The sequence below is a fragment of the Ascaphus truei genome, chromosome 21 (assembly GCF_040206685.1).
Source record: "Ascaphus truei isolate aAscTru1 chromosome 21, aAscTru1.hap1, whole genome shotgun sequence".
NCBI classification, from domain to species: Eukaryota; Metazoa; Chordata; class Amphibia; order Anura; family Ascaphidae; genus Ascaphus; species Ascaphus truei.
This window is the reverse complement of record NC_134503.1, coordinates 31302421-31316195: the sequence shown is the minus strand read 5'-3', so window position 1 is coordinate 31316195 and position 13775 is coordinate 31302421. Positions and strand designations below refer to the sequence as shown.

Here is a 13775-nt window from a genome sequence, read left to right as displayed (position 1 = left end):
TGGAGACTCCACGCACCTTCAAAACAAGATTACGAAGTTTGAGCCACCTAAGAAAGTACTAGCCAAACCTACAGCTGCCAACAGGCAACAAACAGAGGTAGGTGTGCAGAATCAAAGCCAGAAGAATCCTTAGCTGAGGAAGCTGAAAAGATAGGATGTTCTCTGGAAAGGGAGGTGGAAGTGCAACTCAGTCCCAAAGAAGCTGAACTGGCGACTCCGTTGTGTGGGGGAGGTGCAGAAACCGCTTCAGGAGCGGAAAACTCGAAGGGCTAGTCCTAACTGCTCTACAACTGTTGCCATACAGTTTGTCTACAAAAAGAGGAGTGCCCGACGCAACGGAAATCTCATGACCGCGCACTCTGTAAAAAGACTTTACTTGGAAAAAGTCCTCCTCGAGCGACTGAGGAGTGCTGATCTCAAGCACCTTCGGGAGGAGACAAAAGTGAACTGGAGAAAGAGCTCCAATCCCAGCGGGACTGAGGGTTCTCTTCCTCCATCCACTCTCCTTCAAGTCACAGAAAGATCTCGAATGAGAGCGGAAGGATGGGCTTTGGCCGTGGTAAGCCCGAGCTTCCCACAAACAGGGGAGGTATGTAACAGGGGACTTATCCCTGTTCACAAATGTGCCTCTAATCCAGTAGTGTGGTGGTTAACTGTTGGTTGGCAATTAACTAACACCACCTGCCTGATTGCTTAGAAAAGCCTATCTTTTGAGACAGGAAGTGAGACTCCTTTGCTCACACCTGAGCTGAACTTTGGAGACAGAGCAGAGATTCCTTAGTCCACAACTGGGCTGAACCAAGGAAGGGACGCTTGTCTTGAGCCCTGCCAGAAGAAATAGCAGAGCTGCTTTCAAGACACAGGGGAAACTTCTAAACCTGAATGCTGACACACCCTGAGGAAAAGGGAGCTGAACCAGGGACAGAGAAGATTTTCCCTCCAAACCACAAGAAACAGATAAGACTTTCATTTATAAGACTTTCTATATCTCCTTATTTCATGCTGTATATTTGGGGCTGGTAAAGAGCCTAGCTAACCAACCCAATCAGAGAGGGCTGAGCTATATGTGTAGATAGTCTCCAAAGCAGAGATAGGTTTTCTTTGTTTGGCTCACTATTTCGCTTATGTTGTTTTTTTGCTGTGTTTTAAGCGACAGGCACAATAAAGCCTTGTTATGATTTCACCTTACAACAGTCTCCATTGTGTACCTCTGCACATGTCCTCCTACAGAGGGTCTCGCATATTTTAGCATTTTGTCCAGTATTTTTGGACAAGCCACCTGGCAACCCTAGCCGCCATTCCCCTCCCACCCCCCAAGCCATCCTGCAGTCACCGGTGCCCCCCCCCCCCCCAGTAGCAGCCACCGGCGCCCCCACCCACCCCAGGAGTAGCCACCGGCGCCCCTCCCCCCCCCCAGTAGCAGCCACCGGCGCCCCCACCCGCCCCAGGAGCAGCCACCGGCACCCCCCCCCAGTAGCAGCCACCAGCACCTCCCCCCCATTGGCAGCCCCCGGCACCCCCCCAATTGGCGGCAGCCAACGGCCCCCCATCCACAAGTCTGATTTTTTTTTGTATTGGGGGTGTATTTTTTATATGTATTGGGTGGTTAAATAAAAGTTGCGCGCTAAAAAAAAAAAAAATCCATAGACGGTACGCTATGGGTTGGGGGGGCCATGCTCCTAACATTTGTCCCGGGCCCCATTATTTCTGTTGGCGGCCCTGGTTATACATGCTGACTTTCAAACACAAAGCGCTCTGCAATCATATGCCAGTGGTATTCATGAACCCCCCTATAAGTGGAACATAATCGCCAGGTTTTTGGCAGCCTCAATAAGGAAGGACATACTGGAAAACAAGAAGTAACTGTATTTTTTTCCTGGTAACATATTTTCTATATAAAGAATGGAGATGTTGTTATCAATATCAAAACTGCAAAAAGATAAAGAACTTTCCAAACGATATCAATGATAAAAAAAACCTGTGGCTGGAACTGAGCCCAAGAGCTTACGCATAAATTCTATATACTCAAAAGCGGCCATTGGGCCATTCTCAGCTGGAAATCCCCATTGATATCAGACTGCAACAAACTATGACTATGCCAAAATTAAGAACTATAATGTGGGTCCATTAAAAGGCATCACTGCCAGCAATAGGAACCATTTGCTTTATTGTAATGTACACTATTTATGATAAATATACACATAAATCTGATTAGCCGCTACTGAGTATATAGAATTTGCACCATAACCCCTCCCTCACTTCAACTATTTTCTGAGGCAATATTAGTAACTTTCAAACACTGAAATATATGAGAAACCATGGTATGGTATAGAGCCATGTTTACTAAAACATCTGGCTCCATAAGAGACCTCCCCATGCCGGAAGACACCTTACAGCCTGTTTACTCTATTGGGCTCTAAAGGGCCATATTTGCTCAGCCTTGGTGTCTTTTGGCGCTTAAGAGCTGGATAGTTTCTTCTTACTCACAACCTTCTCCTCCTGAGATTGATACATCTGCATATATAGTTGGTGTTGGCTCATACTGAGGGTTTCCTGAAGATATCCCTGACCCTGATTCTACATGGACATGCCGTGCATTGTCCATTGTGTCAGGCTGATCCCCCCTTAAAGAGCGCATATAAACAAATGAGTTCATAAAGACTTTCTTAAACTTTTTTGATGCAAAACAGTACAATACCGGATCAATACAGCAGTTTGTTTCTAATAACATCCAGGTAATATAATAGGCAACCTCCATCCTTTCCAGTAAAGAACAGTACGATGGAAAAAACAAATTAATAGTAACTCCTATTGTTCTTGGGATATGTATTGGAACATAACAGATAATAAATATAACCAGTGAAACACTTACTGTTTGTATGGATTTAGACATCATAACTTTGCTTAGAGAATTAATGGGATTCACATTGAGAATATATCTAATCAACAGGCTGTAACAAACTATGGCTATTCCAAAAGGAATTAGAAGCCCAGTAAATATTATGACCCCGTTCCAAACAAAGAATAGAAAAGCCAGTTCATTTTGATGAAAGCTGAGACATTTGGTGGCTCCATCAACATCGGATTTTTTCATGGTGAAGAAAAATGGAAACCCTTGAAGACATAGACACCCCCAGACAACAAGGCAAACTTTTGTGATGAACGAGTTTCTGTTAAAAACAGTTATTTTTACTCTGTGAACAACTGTGATGTATCTGTGAATGCTGATTAAGGTGAGGAAATATATGCTTCCGTATATGTGAGCGCTGAATAAGAAGACCTTAAACTGGCAAACGAATGTTCCATAGGGCCAGTGGTGAGTCAATGAATATATAATAATTAGAGGAGCCACTGGTGTGATGATGGCATTAGAGATGGCCAGGTTGAACTGAAGGATCATTAAGGAATTCCATTGCTTTATACGGAACCAAAATATATATAAACTGATACAGTTCATTAAAAAACCGATGCAGAACAGAAAACTCAGGAAGATGGGGATCCAAATATGGACGTCCGGCGTCTGGCAGCTCGTTAAATTGTCCGACGTGTTCATCATCCCAGAAGACGGTTTGTGTTATAATACGGAATCAACCTATAAAATCAAAAGAAATCTAAAACTGTTTTTACATTTGATACATTTGGCAAAGCAGCAAATATTCCCTGGTGTACAGGTGGGAAACAACAAATATCAGCACAATTATTATTATTTTTTAAACCCCACATCTTTCAATATTTATGTGGCAGATTTGCACATTTGGCTTGAAGGCATGATTCATCCTTCCTTATGGAGAGGGAGCAGTTTGAATACTGTCCCCTCAGACTACCCATCAAGCTTTGGAGCAGAGCTACTGAAATGATGGACTCTGAATGTGGACCTTAAGCTTACTTTGCTGAATCCCAAAGAATTCTCAGGGACCAACCTCCTTCTCTTTACTCCCTAGTTCCGGGCTTAAGTGGAGGGAGGACGCCCGCCAAATGGTTGTCTAAGTCCTTCAAACTTAAGTGAACAGAAAGTGGATATCTATGAACAATTATACTTCTCTCTATATAAAATAATTCCCCATGTTGCTTCTCCTTGTACTGAGTTAACATTCATCCTTCAGCTGTCATATCTCACACTAAGTAGTAAAATATCTTATTAGTGTTAGCGGAGCAGATTTATTTTTAAATCATATCATTCACCTTTCACATAACATCATAATAGGAAACTTACCAGATCCATCATCATAAACTCCAATTTGTGGTGTTGTTTTAATTATATGATAAGAATTGTCATTATTTCACTAGGCAGGAGTTTTCAGTGGCTTTCGGAAAATAGATCATTAGTATGTTATAGTATATATGTTTTTACCACCTTTCGTAATTGGTTGCTGACCTCTCAGGCAGTGAAGGGGCCATGTGAATTTTGCTGCAAGTTCTTTTATTTCAGTCATTTCATGAACACCAAACTATTGCTATGGGTTTCAGTGTAAAAGGTGATACTGTAATGAATCGGGGAACACATCCCCCGCGGCATGTTCCCTCCTTACCTGAAGCTCCACACACCTCCGGTCCGCTTACATTGCACGCGCGCACACGGAGCTCCTTGTACCAAGCCATGGAGGTTGGCTCCGCCCCCTGCCCGTAACGCACATCTGTCACACGCAGCGCGCACACATGACATCATGCACCGCTCCGCAGCTGTGAGGCAAAACTCTCCCACCTGTCCCCTGCACCTTGCAGCCAATCTCTGCCTCCGCAGAGACCACGCCTCCGCTCCTCCCCTCTGTCTGATTCGCCCAGCTCTCCTATATCTACCCAGCTCTCTCAGTCCAACATTGCTGAGCATAGTTCGTGGCAGCCTTGTGCTTTCCCGTTCTGTTCCTAGCCTCTGCCTTGCCTTGCCTTGTTCCCTTGCTGCTTGATCTCACATGTACCGACCCAGCTTGACTTTGGACCCCTCTCTGGATAACGACCCCATCTTGCCTCTAACTACCCGCTCTTCTCCATCCCTGACCACGGCTATAAGACACTCTACGATTCTGCTGGCTCCAACCCTTGACCTCGGCATAACGGACACTGACTATCCTACTGGCTCCTCCCCATGACCTCGGCAAGTATCAAGACTAACCCACTGTCTCCAATCCAGACCCGGCTACGCTGACTATCCACCCTCCAGGCATGCCTCCGCTGCTGTGGGTGCGCAGTTTTATACTTTCCCACCTCAGTACCGGGGTCCCGCCTTGTTCGTGGTGAGCGCAAGCATTACAGATACACTGTGAGTGCTCATTTCCATCTCATTACCCAGAATCCTTGGATGCAATGGAAGCATCGTATGATGAGATAATGGGGAAAGGCAGGGTTTTTGACCTGTCTGAGACATGTGATTGTGCCCATGTAAGAGACGTGTGCAGAGGTACATTTAATGGAGGCTGATTAGGGGGAAATTAAATCTTGGTTTTATTGCGCCTGTTCCTTTAACAATGCAACACATACAAAAAGATACAAAATAAAGGCCTACTCCGCTTTAGAGAAATAACTAAACCTTTACTCCAGCCCTCTCTAACTGAGTGGGTAGCTTGGCTGATTATCACCCCAAACAAACATATATATATACACACAACAGTACGACAAGAAAGTCTCTTATCTGTTTCTGTCAGCTGTAGGGGAAGGCCTCTCTGCTCTCCTGGGTCAGCACCCTTGTGTGCTATGGAAATGTCCATGTCCAGGTATAGAGGTCTTGTCCCCTTGTCTTGCTGTCAGCATACAGTCCTGTGTGCATCAAGACATCATCTTTTTCTCAGGTCAGCCCAGTTGTGGGCTAAGGAAAATCTCTGCAGTCCTCCTTCTCCTTATGTCAGCCCAAATGTGAGCTAAGGAATCTCTCTCCTGTGTCTCTGTAACAGGGGACTTATCCCTGTTCAAAAATGTGTCTCTAATCCAGCAGTGTGGTGGTTAACTGCTGGTAGACAATTAACCAACACCACCTGGCTGATTACAGGTGTCAGAAAAGCCTGCCTCTGAGACAGGAAAGGAGATTCTTCCTGAGCTCACATGTGAGCTGACCCAGGAAGCAGAAAGACAGAGAGTTCCCTAGTTCACAACTGGGCTGACCTGTGGAACAAACAGATGTCTTGAGCGGCAAAGAGACTGCACGTTGCCAGCAAGACACCGGGGACAATACTTATAAACCTGGATCCTGACATTACCTTAGCAATGTTATGGGGGATATGGTTGGTGACAGTACAGATGCAGCTGCCGGTTTTAGACCACTTGCCATGGAGAATCTGTGACCATTTGGAGTAACTCGTGAGATGGTCCAGAGCAGGCTTAAATGGTCCATCGGATTAACACAGCAGGGGCATTAGTCTGGCTGCATAAATCTCGCAGTGTTACTGCGAGATAGCCACAGATTTTCCATGGCAAACGGTCTAAAACTGGCGGCTGCAGCTGTACCATAGGGACATTAGGCAGAAAAAGGCGGTTCACAAACATCACGGGATGTGAAGGATATGGAACTGTGGATGTCCAAAATGATACCTTATAAGACTACCTGCTTTCAGATGGGGGCCGGCAGCTTACAGTATGGTGGGCAGTCGGACCGGGACTACGAAGGGGACATGCTGACAATTTAAGGAGGGACAGTGTAAGTGGGGTTGGGGTGTCAATCTAAGCACGAGTGCAGTGACTGCGGGGGTTGCCACCCAGCATTGAAGTCTTTAAAAAAGGGTAAGGGTGGATTTAGAAAGGGAGAAGATGGAGAGACTGGGGCGAAGAGCGAGGACACTGGTGAACGTCGATGAGATAGCACCGTGGCTCTTCCACAACCTTGTGTAGGATCCTGTATGCGTCTTTTAAGAGGGCCAGGGACCTGGTAAGGAAAGCAGTGAAGAGGACGTGGAAAACAGAATAGCAGATGCTACAGTAGATGCTAGGGGAGGAGTTGGAAAAGAGTGGAGTAGAGGCCGTTAAGCTGACGGCGATTAAGGATAGGTTGCTGAGATTGCTTATAAGAACTCGGGAGTTGGGGGGTTCAGCTTCAAGGGTGGCAATGTTTTTGGCAGGACACTCCTTTTTCTTAAAATTGGAAGGAGAGAGGGATTTTACGAAGGATTTCATGATTCACGGGGTGGCGGCAGGTTGGAAGAGAGTAGCTAGATCCAGGGACAAATGGGCCCCGATTTTGTTGTGTTTATCATGTTGTGTTACAAGGTTTTTATTATAATAAAACTGTGACCATTTTTTCTCTCCGAAGAAGTTGTTTGGCATGGTTCTTGGAGGAGGTGACTGGCTCGAGGCATGAGTAAGTGATGCTAAGTGTATATACACGGGCGATACTCCAATTTTATAACACAGATTCCCACAGTGCGTTAATTACCAGTGTATAGATATTAAACCGTGCAGCACTCAAAGGATTTATTTTCTATAAATACGCAGCATCATTATATAGAACAGTTTTCAATATCAGCTTATTATTCATTTCTAACACGTGCACTCCTTACTCACTCCATCTCTATCTTCCCCCTCTCTCTCTCCTGCTACCCTGTATTCCTCGTCTCTCTTTTCCTCAACCTCTTTCCCTCAACCTCTTTCCCTCATTCTTCCCCTTCCTCGTTTCTCATTCCCCACCTCAACTCTTCCCCCTCTCTCGACTTCCCACACTTTTACACACACTTCTCTCCCCCACACCTAACAATAATTGTTTTTTCTTGTATAGCGCTGATAATTTTACATAGCGCTTTACAGAGACATTTTGCAGACATAGCTTACAATCTATGGTGGGTTTTTTTTGCGCCTGAGGCACTGGTGGATAAAGTGACTTACCCAAGGTCACAAGGAGCCGACACCAGAAATTGAACCAGGTTCCCCTGCTTCAAACTCACTGCCAGAGTCAGAGTCTTTACTCTCTGAGCCACTCCTTCTACCTATTCTTACTCATTCACTCACACACCCTCTCCCTCACTCCCCCCTCACACACACACACATTCACTCCCCCTCTCACACATTTTCCCTCTCACATACTCACACTCTAACACACTCACACACTCTCCCCTCACACACACTCACATACACTCTCCCCCTCTCCTCTCACACACACTCTCCCCTCACACACACACACACTCTCCCCTCTCCTCTCACACACACTCTCCCCTCTCACACACACACACATTTCCCCCTGTGTCACACACTTCCCATCCCGTTACAAACACTTTTCTCCCCCTTCTCTCAAATACTGTATACACCTTCTCTTAATCATTCACTCACACATCCTCCCCCTCTCCCACACACATGCACACACACACACACACACACACACTCACTCCCCCCTCTCACACACACCCACACTCCCCCTCTCACACATTTCCCCTCACATACACTCACTCTCCCCCTCTCACACACACCCACACTCCCCCTCTCACACATTTCCCCTCACATACACTCACTCTCCCCCTCTCACACACACTCACACATTTCCCCCTCTGTCACACACTCACACATTTCCCCCCCCCCTTCAGAGGATTTCTTTAGGAAATAGAATATGAAATACTGCAAATTGGTGCATGCTTAGAGTGGCACATACATGTCCCCCACCCCGCCCTTTGCCCACATACATGCCCGGTATTATCTCTAATTTTTTAACGGACAGAGTAACCAAATACCGGGCCGTCCGGTTCAATACCGGACACCTGGCAACTCTATGTACAACACATGGCCCACGACAGCCAATAGGGCTCGAGGATTCCCCTGCTCAGGGAATAGATACTTTGTGTGCGCTGCGAGCCACGCCATTCGGAAGAGGGAGCTGGATCCAGCAGGTAGTATCTCAGAGCCAGTCTCACCCCCCTCCCTTCATCCTCTCTCACCCCCTCCCTTCATCCTCTCACTCCCCCTCCCTTCATCCTTTCTCATCCCCCCTCCCTTCATCCTCTCTCACCCCCCTCCCTTCATCCTCTCACCCCCCTCCCTTCATCCTCTCATCCCCTACCTTTATCCTCTCACCCCCTGCCTTCATCCTCTCTCACCCCCCTCCCTTCATCCTCTCTCACCCCCTCCCTTCATCCTCTCACCCCCCTCCCTTCATCCTCTAATCCCCTACCTTTATCCTCTACCCCCCTGCCTTCATCCTCTCTCACCCCCCTCCCCTCATCCTCTCTCACCACCCCCCCCCCCACACACACACACACACACGACAGTACAAGTACAAATACACACACACACACACACACACACACACACACACTAGGACAAAACAGAAAAACAGAACAAATACACAGAGGACACAGGTAGGAGACACAGGACACACACACAGGAGACAGGACACAGAGGACACAGACTCACCTCTCTCTGCTACATGCTTTTCCTCTGCTCTTTGGCCCCACCTCCTCCTGATTGGCTGCATTACACAGCAGCAGCCAAATCAGGGTGGAGGAAGCTGCCCAGCCCCCTAGCAGCAGCAGCCCTGCTCTATCCCTTCTCAGGGGAAATCCCGCGATTAGTTACTATGTCCAGAGACATAATACCGGCATACACATACATGCCCCCCCCCCCCCGCACACATATATGTACATAGAGGTAATACCGGTATACACATACATGCCTCCCCCCCCGCACACATATATGTACATAGAGGTAATACCGGTATACACATACATGTCCGGAGATGTAATACCGGCATACACATACATGCCCCCCCCCCCGCACACATACATGTACAGAGAGGTAATACCGGCATACACATATATGTCCACCCCACACACATACATGTACAGAGAGGTAATACCGGTATACACATACACGCCCAGAGAGGTAATACCGGCATACACATGCATGCCCAGAGAGGTAATACCGGCATACACATGCATGCCCAGAGAGGTAATACCGGCATACACATACATGTCCCGTCCCCCCGCACATATACATGTCCGGTATTATCTCAAATACCGGGCTGTCCGGTTCAATACCGGGCTGTCCGGTTCAATACCGGACACCTAGCAACCCTACGACACACATACACACACACTATCCACACTCACACATCCCCCCCCGTGTAACACACACACACACACACACTCCTACACTCCTTTTATGTGCTGCTTCAGACACAGAGGCAAGCACCCCGAAATTCCCACCTCAAAAACAGTAACAGACATTCAAATCTTCCCATCATTTATCTCTTGTTTCTTTTGTTTCTCAATGATATATATATATATATATTTAAAGTTCAACACGTACAAGCGTGTGACGGTGAGTGACGGTGTGCCAGGTGGGCGTGAACTTTTCTGGCAGGGTGTGGAATGCCTTCCTGCCCCTGCCAGGACCTAAATAACCTCTCTATTGTGCTCCTCTCCATCTCCACTGTGTTATAGGGGGGGATATGGGAAGCCAGGGGGGGTCTCTAGGCTACTAAATGAATAATTGTTAATAAATTGCATTCTTAGGCAGATAATAGAGGGGAATATCATGTATACTGGTATCTTGGAAGAGGGAGGTACCCCTCCATATATCAAAACAATCAATCAAATTCACCAATTAGACTGTAAGCTCCTCGGGGCAGGGACTCCTCTTCCTTAATGTTACTTTTATGTCTAAAGCATTTATTCCCGTGATCTGTTATTTATATTATCTGTTATTTATTTGATTACCACGTGTATTACTACTGTGAAGCGCTATGTACATTAATGGCGCTATATAAATAAAGACATACAATACAATACCAAGTAAGAAGGGGCAGGAGGAAAACTTAGCACTTTCAATAACTTATTTACAACTCATCAAATTCATGTCAATGGGTGAGTCCTGTGTCAGTCTTGTCTCTTCAGCTGACCCCTCAGGATCTTTACCATTCAAAAGATGACATCACTTGGCAATCCTGACTGGACAAGAATGGTCACCTGGCAACGGTCATATATACAACATGTGCCTCTTTGTGTGGGGAATTACACTTTCACCCCTCTTAAATATACACTTCCAACTGTATAACTATCTAACTACCTTATGTAACCCTCCCTGCCTGCCCGGCTCCAAGGGAGTTTACATCAAATGTCTCTTTAAGTGGCTTGCTCAGCGTTGGGTACCTTGTCAGGGTGTTGGGTTAGTGCAGGCTGGGCGCTGGGTACCTTGTCAGGGTGCTGGGTTAGTGCAGGCCGGACGTTGTGTACCTTGTCAGGGTGCTGGGTTAGTGCAGGCCGGACGTTGTGTACCTTGTCAGGTGCTGGGTTAGTGCAAGCCGGGCGTTGGTAATGCAGGGACTTTATTCATACAATAGCAGCTCTATTTATCCCCATTGATAAAGTCTCATTTACACAGTATACATCACTTTGTGTATAGTCTCGTCACTGTTATCGGCTTGTGCTATCTGTATCCTCTTCCCTAGCTACCCCCAATCTCAACCTGCTAGGGAAGTGCTGAGGCTTGACTAATCCCTATTACTTGAGTAATCCCTCTGCTGTGTAGGGTCAATAGTGCTCCATCTCCATTGGGCCCCGGTCGGGCCTTATCCCCGTCTCGGGTACTGAGTGCCATCTCGTGGCCTTCTGGGTAAGAGTCAGCTATGGACCCTTCAATGAATCATAAGAGCCATGTGGAGCCATTCCTGAGGAAGCTATCTAAACAGGGCACTGCCCCTAACGATAACATAATAAGATGGATTCTTACCATATACTGTACTAGACATATCTATATTATAAACCTATAGACACTATTCCCTGTGTGATCCCTCACCTGTAACTCCTCCGGGGACCTGACCTTCTAGATCCCTCTCCATACTATATGTATCCTGCTATTACATCCCTATCACTGGGTCGAAGTGTGTGGAGCTATGATTCTGTATGTATAGGTTTCTGTAGGAGCTCAAATGCTTGGTCCCTTTATATAAGTTCATATATGCAGAGGTGACCATGCACGGGGAATATAAATGGCTGAAGTGCAGTTCTCAAATTCCAATTTCACATATATTGACACAATAATCCCTGGAGATGTCTAGTGAGGGTGTCGTCACTTCTACTCTCCTTAGGGTGGCCCATAAAAAATGAGAGTACTCACTGTTGTTTCCCTGCAGGTCCTCAGGCGTGCAACCGCGTCCGAAGTCCAAGAGAATCCAAAATGTAGTTTGTGGTGCACAGCGACAAAGAGCAGGTCATGTGGCAATAAAAGTATGATTTATTCAAGCTGCATTAAAAAATATGATTCTGCCTGGTGATAGGAAAAGGGGCGTTATCTCTGTGTGGGCCCACACGGTTAACCCTCTAATGCCATTGTAATCCCAAAGAGCGGTTCCACTTATTCTATAATAAATCATCTACAAAATATCTAACATACACTTTTTTATATATGCAGGGTTTCCCTTACTAAGTTAATAACATCTTAACCTATATAAACTTTCTATAAACATTATAAACTTTCTATAAACATTATCAAAACTTTACATCAACCTTGTATTAAACAACTAATTCAGGAGACAGCCGAGCTGCGGAGGTCTGAGACTTCTTACGGGACGCGGAGTCTGAGAGGAGCACACAGATAAATATACGTACGATAATACGAGAAAATCTTGGGAGTGCCATTCCAATTTTAAAAAAAAATAAGATTCAATAAGCTGAAGAAGTCATGAAACTTCTATAGGAATTGCTTGGAATGTGCAGGACCTCTCTGTTGCTGGAACGTCTGATCTTTTTGTAGGGCTTGGTGGTCGTGAATGGGTTGTAGTTTACACACTGGTCCTGCGTCCCCTTTGGGCATCAGCAGGGGCTGCTCAGAATCCAATCTCTCACACCATATGTTGCCGGGACAACGCAACAGCACATGGGTTATCTGAATAGGCTTGTTTATTCAGCCACAAAAACATAGAACACAAATAGAGCTTCATTCAGCATAGGTGTAATGTAACAAAAAAAAACTATTTAGAACAGTTATCCCGGAACCAGGGTCATGTGTGAAGTATGAATAGTTAGCTTTAACTCATGTCTTCCCTCTTCCAAAGCATCACAAGTCCTTATTGTCTGTCTTAACTTTATTGCAGAAGGAGAAAACAAAGGGTACTTGTAGGTGTAGTGTGAGTAGAGAGTGCTTCTCTGTCAGAAATGCTTGCGTAAGGTTAGACTACGGTAAAACAGAAAGGCTTTGCCAGGGTAGTAGCAGGCAGATGCTGTACCCAGGGTGGAAAAGGAAGTGAGGAGCAAGGGTCACACTAGAAGTGAGATCGGACAAACTAACTGTCAGCAAGGCAGGAGGGAGGGCAGAATAGCCCATTCTGAGAAGGATCTCAGAGGTTGCTATAGCAACTCACAGACCTCATGAACAGAGGCAGAAAATGCAACATAGTGATACATCACACAGTGTTAGGAATGTGAGCACACAGCGCCTCAGGCGGAGCTCACGGTTCTCTCCTTACACTGCTCAGACCCTTCCACTACAACCACGCAAGCCCCCTTCAGCTTCATCACTTACCCCTCGGCATGGTGGGACGCTCCACGAAGTTCTTCCTCCACGCTCTGCGCCGCAGCCGTCGGCGCGGAATCGCCGCCCCGCACGCACGTGCACACCCCACGTTGCTTCCTCTCATGCACACGTCGGACTTACAGTGCACACACAAAAGCCCTTGAACTTATCCCCACCCGGCTCCGCCCCCAAACACTGCATGGTTACAATCTGGCTCTTGCTGAGTGTCACCTGAGTGTCAGGGTTCTGCTCGCCACAAACCAGGGTCGGACCGCGGGGCTGAGGTGGGGTTGTAAAAGCACCGACCTGAGACCGCGCAGGCTGATCCGGGTTGCGCAGTTCGTAGTCGTATGTCGCAG

At 46.5% G+C, this 13775-nt stretch overlaps 1 protein-coding gene across 8 annotated transcripts in view; it reads right to left on the bottom strand.

Annotated features, from left to right (window-relative positions):
• Positions 1-1869: 1869 nt before the first annotated feature.
• LOC142472370 (P2Y purinoceptor 4-like) overlaps positions 1870-13775 on the bottom strand; it is a 57621-nt gene continuing 45715 nt past the window's right edge. For 6 of the 8 annotated variants that reach the window (XM_075579454.1, XM_075579453.1, XM_075579457.1 and 3 more), the window contains 2 exons: positions 12022-12171; positions 1870-3592 (listed from right to left, as the gene is read on the bottom strand). In XM_075579454.1, coding sequence (XP_075435569.1) covers positions 2480-3556 — 1077 coding nt within the window. In that variant the 5' untranslated portion in view covers positions 3557-3592; positions 12022-12171 and the 3' untranslated portion in view covers positions 1870-2479. Of the gene's footprint in view, positions 3612-12021; positions 12172-13775 lie in introns of all 8 variants that reach the window. The other 2 variants (XM_075579455.1, XM_075579456.1) reach the window with 2 other exon arrangements.